Below are 9,397 nucleotides of genomic sequence, written 5' to 3' on the forward strand. Positions count from 1 at the left end.
TTATCTTTCTTTATAGGAAATAATAAATCATAATTCTCTTCACTAGTTTAATATTCAATTAAAAGATCCATTTTCCAACTCATCTCTAAATTTATTGTTATTCCATTCTTTAGAAATATTATCTTATTATCTAACTTATTTTTATAATTTTTCAACTAATATTTTTCTCTTAAGGTTTGTATGAGGATGAAAACTTCACCCGTTAAACAATAACATTTACTCATATTATAACTTAAATTCGAATGATATTGGGAGCAATGTACATTCTCGGGCAATCGAACTACACCCAAAGGACAGTTAATATTTTATTTTATCCTTTTAAAATAAATTTATATTATTTTTTTACATTTACATTTATATTTTTCACTCCGAAATTAGAAGGTGAGGAGAGTCGAGATGTCACTTATTCGTATTCAACTTTAATTGTCTTATTAGTGGAAATTAAACTTGAAGCTTTTTGCTCAAGCAATAAGCACACTCGATTAGTCGCTATAAATTCAGCTGTACGCTTGTACATGTAATGAGTGAGCCGTTCAAACAACCGCACACTGGTATTCATTCGACTTCAATACTATATATTCTTCGAAAACATGGCTGAAGTTAAGCTTCTTGGGACACTGCCGAGTCCATTTGTTTACAGAGTGATATGGGCTCTGAAATTGAAAGGCGTACCATTTGAATTTGTTGAAGAAGATGTATTCTCAAACGAAAAGAGTGCTTTGCTTTTGAAGTATAATCCAGTTCACAAGAAGATCCCAGTGCTTGTTCATGGCGAAAAACCAGTTTGCGATTCCATGGTTATTCTTGAATATATTGAAGAGATGTGGCCACAGAGCCCCTTGATGCCAAACGATCCTTATGATAGAGCTCTTGCTCGTTTTTGGATTAAATTTGGAGAAGACAAGGTTCGCTTCACGACTCTAGCTAACATATGTATACGTATATTTATTGCTTTCGTACGTATTTACTTGTCAACAGATACCAAAATGATCAAAAGTCCCTACTGTTTGTCGAAATTAATCATCCTATTAGGTATGTATTAAAACCAATCAATATTAATCTCTTTGTTGTTCAATAAGTGCAGTTAACTCTTAAATTTTTGTGTTGTTACCCTTAGAAAATTTTATTAATCCATGGTGTATTTTACTAAAGGACAAAGAAGTTGAAAATGACCATAATTTTTTTAGCGACAAGGAAAATTTTGATGGCTTTTAAAATATGAGGGAGAAAAAGATTAATTTATTAAAAGGGATATCATTAGTTTCTTCCCTACTGAAATCCATTTATATACTACTTAACCCTTAATATTTTCATAATAGCCAAGAATCCTCCAGTCACCATAATTTTATAGTTTTTTCTTATTTTTAAATACGCTTTTACTTGTATTTATTATTAATTAAATAAATCATATAAACATAAATAAATAAAAAATGCATCTACTAAAAATAAGAAATATAGATTTCGTAGTGAATAAAAAAATTAATAATAAGTTATTTTTTTGTACTTTTGTGATTTTTAAATATTTTCTATGTAATAAATATATATTTCATATTCTCAAGATAAAATATCAAATAAATGACTCATTTACTCCTCTTTTCCTCTAATTTTTTTTATGCCATATAAGATATTGGCAATTATGAAAACAGTGTTAAGGTAAGTGATATATATTGACTTCAATAGAAAGAAAACTAACAATCTCCTTTATTAAAACAATCTCCTATATTTTTTTAATAAATGACTCATTTACTCCTCTTTTCCTATAAATTTTTTTATGTCATATAAGATATTGGCAATTATGAAAATAGTGTTGAGGTAAGTGATATATATTGACTTCAATAGAAAGAAAACTAACAATCTCGTTTATTAAAATAATATAGTGGAGTTTTGACGTTTTGTTCATTTTCTCTTTGTTATTGCAACTTAGTAGTTAAACTTTAGTATCGACTTAAGCATTTTAACAAATAAGATATTTACGTGTAATCCAAGTTTTTTAGGTTATACATATTGTTGACATAGTGATAATACACACACACACATAATCGCAGGGAGTTGCTGTTTGGAAAATGTTTCACAGCAATCAAGATGAAGAGAGTAGGATGAAGGAAATCTTGGAAATGCTACAAACTATTGAAGAACATGGCATTGGAGAGAAGAAAATTTTCCACGGAGACAAAATTGGTTCACTTGATATAGCATTTGGTTCAATGCTTTATTGGTTGCAAATCCTTGAAGATATAGTGGGAGTGAAACTTTTTGATTCTCACAAATTCCCAGGCCTACATGCGTGGTTTGAAAATTTCAAAAAAGCCCCTGTAATCGAAGAAAATCTTCCTGATCGGGATGGAATTTCGCTCTTTTTCAAACGTCGCCGTGAAAATTTACTGGCTCCTGCCTGAACGCATGCAGGCAGTAGCATAAAATTCGCTCGTTCAGTCTCTCTTTGAACTTCGTACTTTTTTTTTTTTTTGGGGTAATGTTGTAAAAAGGTGTTATTTTGGCTTTCATTTTCAGTTTATTATTGTCTTTGTGTTTAAGTTCTTACATGTTTAGTTTGGAGAAATATAAGGAGATGAGAGAAGAGGAAAGGAGGAGAGGAGAGAAAAATGAATTCCTTGACCATCCAAATAATAAAAATGAAATTGACATTATTTTTCACTCATTTTCTCTCCCTTTCTTTCTTTTCCATTCATTTCTTTTCCTACCATTTCTTCCAACCAAACATGGGCCTAGAAGTGGGTACTTTTCACATGGTTATAACTTATGAACAATAAAAGAGAGACTCCACTTCATATATATTTCTGTTGTAAAATTATAAATGTCCACCATACAACGAGTGAATGTGATATGTTTCATCAGATGAGATATGGCTAATCAAATATGATATTTTATCCATAATCGGATCCAACTAGATAATCACACATGAATTGAACATTCATTATCATCTTTTAAAATTATATTCATTCAAAATTTGAAATTCAATTCATAGGAATAATATTTTTTCTTAAAAATAAAGGCATATTTTTATCACAAAGGAGAGAACTCAAACCTCATAAAGGGCCAATTTGCTAATGTTATAATTTTTAAAATAATTGTTGTCAGTTGTACTGTTGAAATAATCAGTTGTGAAGAAAATCAATTAAACGTTCAATAAAATTTATTTTTAAAAGTGCTGTACATTTTAAAAGTAGTTGTATGTGTTTAGTAAATCTCATTATTAAATTACTCTAAGAATGTAAATGACTTATTTAGACATAATGTTGAATAAAGTTATTTAAACATTTATAAATATGTATATAAAAGATTTTTTTATTGTGTACATATAATTATATTTAAAATTTTTTTATATTATTAATTTTATTTTTATTTTGTTATCTAATTATAATTTGTAGTAGTAGTAGTAATGATATCTCTTAAACTTCTCAAAAAAAAAATGATACCTCTTAAAAATTTATAATTTTATTTTCTAATTAATAAGAATGATTTTGAATTTTTGTAATATATATGAGGATATACATGGAATTATATTACGTACAAAAATGATTTACAAAATCAAATTTTGAAAAGCTATTCATTTTTTACTTTTTAAAATTTGCTGAAGGATAACATAATTTTACTAAAAATAATTTTTTAAAAAATTTATCAAATACCATAATTAACTTTCAACTTTTGTAAAATTACTTTCAACCTTGAAAAAAAAAAACAACCCCAAAGGGGCCCAAAGTGGTTTTGCAACTTTGAAGCTAACCTCATATTCGGAGAAATGGTTAACTCATCCGCACTTCATTTGCTTGCTAAGGAAAGGGAACAGAAAAGGGAGAGAATCCATCAAAAGCTCCTTTCCTTTAACAAACTAGAATGGATCAAGCATCTGATTTATGGGCTTTGAGCCTCAATTTATTTACTATTTATTGGCCTTTTTTCATAGCACCAACCCACCCTCCGCCGAGTGAGTCTCAACCTTACTTGAAAGTTAGCAAAGTCACCGACATCACGCCGCCCACAGCCTCATCTCACCCTATGGACTATGGGTCTTTTATTTTTGTGGGTAAACTTTGAAAATTTTGTAGTCAGTTTGGTCAAAGGATTTTCATCTTTTATTAGATCTAGATTATGAACCCCATGGAGTTTGTTTGATTGAAAAAAATAAATAAATAAATTGGCCTTTGGGATAAGCCTAACTCACATTGAGTTTTTTCAATTCGCAATTTTTGTTGTTAATCTGGAGAATGTTTTTAATTGGGGCTCCAAAATGAAAACCGTTTTTGCAAACCCCCCCCCCCCCCCCCCAAAAAAAAGTACTTCGATTATGAAAATTTTGAATTAAAATTGAATATATGTCTTAATAGTGATAAATTATAGGTGACACGAAATTAATAAGGAAGAGACAAGATTTTAACTTTATTTTAGTTCTTATTTGGTGTGATTTATCTGATGGTCATAAATGTTTGTTTAATCCCATAAGCTCTTTTTATTATTTATTTTTGGTTATTTAGTTATTTTTTAATAGAGATTTTGAAAATTAAGTGCTTGTTTGACATGATTTTATCTAATTGTTAGAGGTGCTTATTTAATTTTGTAAACTCTTTTTATATTTTTGGTTTTTTTATTTTTTTAGCAGAGCTTTTAAAAATAAATAAATTATTTTGTATCTACTAGCAATAGCTCAAAACTTGGGCTTTTGGAATAGAGATTGGATTTTTTTTAAAATATTAAAATATATAAATATCATTTACTTATTTAATAATCTTATTTTATTCCTTTCATAATATAATTCTAAAAAACTTACCTATTAAAGTAATTTCATAATTTTTAATAAAAGCTCTTATTAACAACCAAACAAATAATTTTTTGATAAAAGTTCTACTAATAAAAACTCTACTTAAATAAATTTTATATAAAAAGTTATACCAAATGAAAATAAGTTATTTGCCTCTATTATTAAAAACTCAAATTCTGGACTTTTGAGAGTAGATATTAATTTTTTTGTAAAATGTTAAAATGTTTAAAATATTATTTACTTATTTGACAATCTTATTTCATTTTTCTATAATATAACTTTAAAAAACTTGTCTATTAAAAATAACTTTATAATTCATAATAAAAACTTGCATTGATAACTGAACAACTACTAAATCTTTTTTTAATAAAAGCTTTAATTAAAAAAGATTTAGTAACAAAAATTCCATTTAAATCAATTCTATTTGAAAAACCATACTAAACAGAGCTTTATTCTTCTTATATATACTTGGTCTATCCATCTTAAATTTGAGGTTTAATAAGAGTAATGATAAAGCTAATGTAAAAGCAAATTCCACGTGGTGATATTATTACACCAATAGATAATATTAAGTAACAACAAATTAACTCCATTCAAATTATTTTATTTTTTTTAAGGAGAGGAAACAAAAAAAAAACACAAATGAATTGAGTTAACGTAAAAATTGAAAACTCAAAGAGGGAGGGAGTGAGGGGCAAAGAGAGAGAGGAAGAAGAAAGGAGATATGAGACAACATCAAAAATTAAATTTTGTCCTTTTAAAAAAATTTAGGGCTTGTTCGGTACCACTTTTCAGCTATTGTTTTCATTTTTATTTTTAGAGTACATATATAATACATGTTTGGTAGGCTGAACTCAAAAAATAAATTACAAAATAAGAAATCCATATCCACTTTTATAACTAATAAAGTGAAAACATGTTAAACATGTTCTCCAAATATTACAAAACTAAACCCAAAAATAAATTAAAAAATAAAACCACACAAGCTTGTGACCTAAATCCTCTTCCTTATCTCTTCATCAACTACTCTCTCTCCCCCTCATCTTTCTTGAACTAGCTACAGCAAATCTTCATCCAACAACACTCTCTCTCCTTATCCTCTACTTGTTCATGGTGAAAACTTCACTTTGTGAATCACTTATAATCCTTGAATAGATCAAAGAAACATGGTCTGAAAATCCATTGCTGCCAACCGATGCTAATTATGGGTGAGCCACATCTCAGTTTTGGCTTGGTTCTTTTGAGCAGATAAGGTAACTTTAAAAAACAGATATCATAAAATGATTTGTGAAAAATGATGAAAAACCTCTTGTTGTTTCAGTAAAATAATTATTTTCTCCTCTTCTTAAATTTTAAAACTCTTCAAAATCGTCTATTATTGAAAGGATTCAGATTCTTTACTCAACTTGTTAAAGAAAGATTAAGAGATCGTCAATTTTTAACGCAGAACAGAAGCGATACTAGATTTTGTTCTAGCATACATCTTGAAAACTCAAGAAAGAAGGCTCTCGCAATGGAGAAAATATCTCAATTGAGAAACACTGAATATTATTAATGAGAAGCTTGCGTGTTGCTATAAACTATGAATAACAAGCCTATATGTAATAGTAGCTATCTTAATCTTAATCTTTCTCAAATAAGAGAAATAATCTAAAATCCTAATTAGACTATAATTACAAATATGACTGAAATAGGCTAAATAAAACAAGATAAATTCTAATAAAATACTAAATAGTAAATTGACCCAAATATTATAATTCCTAGTCAATTCTAATTTATTTTATCTAATATGTTTTCTACATCAATCTTCTTACTACTAAATTTAGTATATACCACTTATCCCTACTTTATAAGAAAGAATAGATCACTCATTTAATATTTGATCTTAGGAGCATAAAATATATATTTATTATAAGAAAAAAAAATTGTTTAAAAATAACAAAACCTACAAGAAATTTTCTCATTATAAATTTTTTTATTCATACATAAACTTATATTTCTTATTTTTAATATTTTAATTTTTTATTTTAATTTTAATTTAGATGATTTACTTAATTTATAATAAATATAAATAAAAATATATTTAAAAATAAAAGTTATATTATAAAAATGGTTTTAATAGAGTTATTGGGTATTATGAAAATAGTAGGAGAGGTAAGTGATATATATTAATTTCTATAGGGATGAAACTAAAATGAAGCTATTTGGTAGTTAATCATGATTAATTATTAAATAGCCTCACCACAGTTCTAAAAAATGGTTTTAATAGAGTTATTGGGTATTATAAAAATAATAGGAGAGGTAAATGATATATATTAATTTCTATAGGGATGAAACTGAAATGAAGCTATTTGGCAGTTAATCATGATTAATTATTAAATAGCCTCACCACAGTTCCAAAAAATGAATGAAGAGCAAAAGAAGGCATCAAAGGAACTTAAGCGAACTTCTGAAAGTCTTAGAAGAGTAAGGCCTGGGGCATAAGAAAATCTTCGGGGAGATGCTAAAAAGTTAGTAGGCATTGCCTATGGATGGCTCTCGTTTCGGCTTGATCCAATCGGTGAAGTGGTGGGTCTCAAAGTGTGGGAACCCATCACTGATTGCATGCATGGGCTAACAAGTTCAAGGAGGTTCCAGTGGTCATATCAAATCTTCCAGATCGTAAGAAACTACATGGGCTTAGAGACCCATCTCTATATATTTCCGACGCACATAATTTATTTTTATTTTTTTATGTATTCAATCATATTATGTCATATTAGATTAAAACCTATATCTATGAGTATATGAAATTGAGAAAACCATCGTAGCACTTCTTATTATGATTAAGATCTGTCAATCTGATCTAATCAATCCATCCCAAGACCTATTTTTAACTCTTTAATTAATGAATGTCGATAAACACAATCAATCAAATATAACTCTCAAAAACACAAACTGAATTAAAAAAAAAAAAAACAGTGAATCAACTCAATATCTTTTGGCAATGTCAATCTCATTGCATCTACCTCATCAAATAATCTTTCAATTTATAGCCTTTCTAAGCCTGAAAAATATCATTATTTCTTTGAAAAACAACACCGAAAAACAAACCAATAAAGCCAGCAATTTAGCTTTGACAAATTGGAGGCATGCTCATGTTTTGACCATGACTTTGCTTTGCGTTCATATTGCATGAAAAAAGAAGTCAACCAAACTCATGCGAGGATTAACGGTCAGCTATTGTATATTGGTCAAGTAAATTGGCAATGATAATGATATTATGCTTGAGAAACGGGTTAGTTTGCATATGGCCAAGTTACTTATGGAAGTGTCTCCGCATTAATTTGGCACTATTCAGGTTACATTGTTCAACATTTATTTTCCAATACATGCTCAAAAGGCAAATGTACGTTGATTAATTTATCCATGATCGTCATTGATGAGGCAAATTAAAAAGCATTGATAATGCATGCATGACGGAAGTATATCTTAAATTGGTAAACAAATGCCACATCTATAATTAATTACTAAATCCAATTTGTGTGGAATTGTCCCCATCATTTCAGCATGTTGAAATTTTGAGATAGCCTACTAAAATTTTAGCATATGCTAGAGGGTCACAACTACAATACCTGCATGTACGTGATACATGCAAATAATAATAAAAAAGACAGAGCAATTCTTTGACTAATTAAGGGTGAGCAAATTCAGATTCGGATAAACCCAATCAGATTTCGGGTTAGTTGGCTTGGAAGAATAATCATCCAAATTCAATCCAGATTCTCTTGTTAAGATATGATTTCTTATCGTTACTCTTATTATTTTGAATATCAACTGATCTGTTCTCAAAAAAGAAAAAAATCATTTGAATCGGATTATAAGTTCGAATTGAATTCAAATAGGTTCGGGTTGAAATAGCATTCGAGTCAGATGATTTTTTCTTTTTTTAAGAACAAATCAGTTGATATTCAAAATAGTAAGAAGAGTAATGATAATAAATCATATCTTCACAGGGGACAATTGATATTGATATTGAAATCGAAATTGGAGTAGCCCCATTTCCATTAATCACAGATCTTTTTCTTTGACTTCTCTTGATCTGCATTGCCCAAGTTTGAAAATTCTCTCCCTTTCTGACTTTTTGTCAGCAAAATCAGATTTTGATTTTTTGAATAAAATAAAACCCAATAAATCAATAGATCGTAGATAGAGCAAGACAAAGCAAGCAAATCGACCCATTTCGTCAAGAAACAAGACGCAAATACACCATGAAGTAAGTTGGCAAGCTGTCGATTGAGGTGGGGCAAGCTGGCAGTTTGAACGAGTTTGGTGGCTGTCGGTCGAGGTGGAGCAAGCTGGCAGCTACTGTCGTCTCTGGTCTGTGTGTGTGGAGTAGAGCTGGCAAAATTTGACACGACCCGATTACCCAACACGAACACGACATAAATAAATGGGTATGAGTTGTCAAATTTAACACGATTATTAAATGGGTCGGGTCCGGGTCAACACGATTTTTTTTCGTGTCGGGTTTGGGTTAAAATTCTTGACCCATTTACCCGATCAATGACCCGATTATATTTTCTATTTTAAAATAATTTACATATTTTTATCATTAAAACTCAAATATTAGAGATGATT

At 28.9% G+C, this 9,397-nt stretch overlaps 1 protein-coding gene across 1 annotated transcript; it reads left to right on the top strand.

Annotated features, from left to right (window-relative positions):
• The first annotated feature begins 507 nt into the window (after nt 1-507).
• Nucleotides 508-2,779, top strand: LOC102607424 (probable glutathione S-transferase). The gene is made up of 2 exons (XM_006493950.3): nt 508-905; nt 2,046-2,779. The coding sequence occupies exons 1-2, from the start codon at nt 591-593 to the stop codon at nt 2,394-2,396; spliced, it is 666 nt and encodes a 221-aa protein (XP_006494013.2). The 5' UTR covers nt 508-590; the 3' UTR covers nt 2,397-2,779.
• The last annotated feature ends 6,618 nt before the right edge of the window (nt 2,780-9,397 follow it).

Source organism: Citrus sinensis, chromosome 9 (assembly GCF_022201045.2).
Source record: "Citrus sinensis cultivar Valencia sweet orange chromosome 9, DVS_A1.0, whole genome shotgun sequence".
NCBI classification, from domain to species: Eukaryota; Viridiplantae; Streptophyta; class Magnoliopsida; order Sapindales; family Rutaceae; genus Citrus; species Citrus sinensis.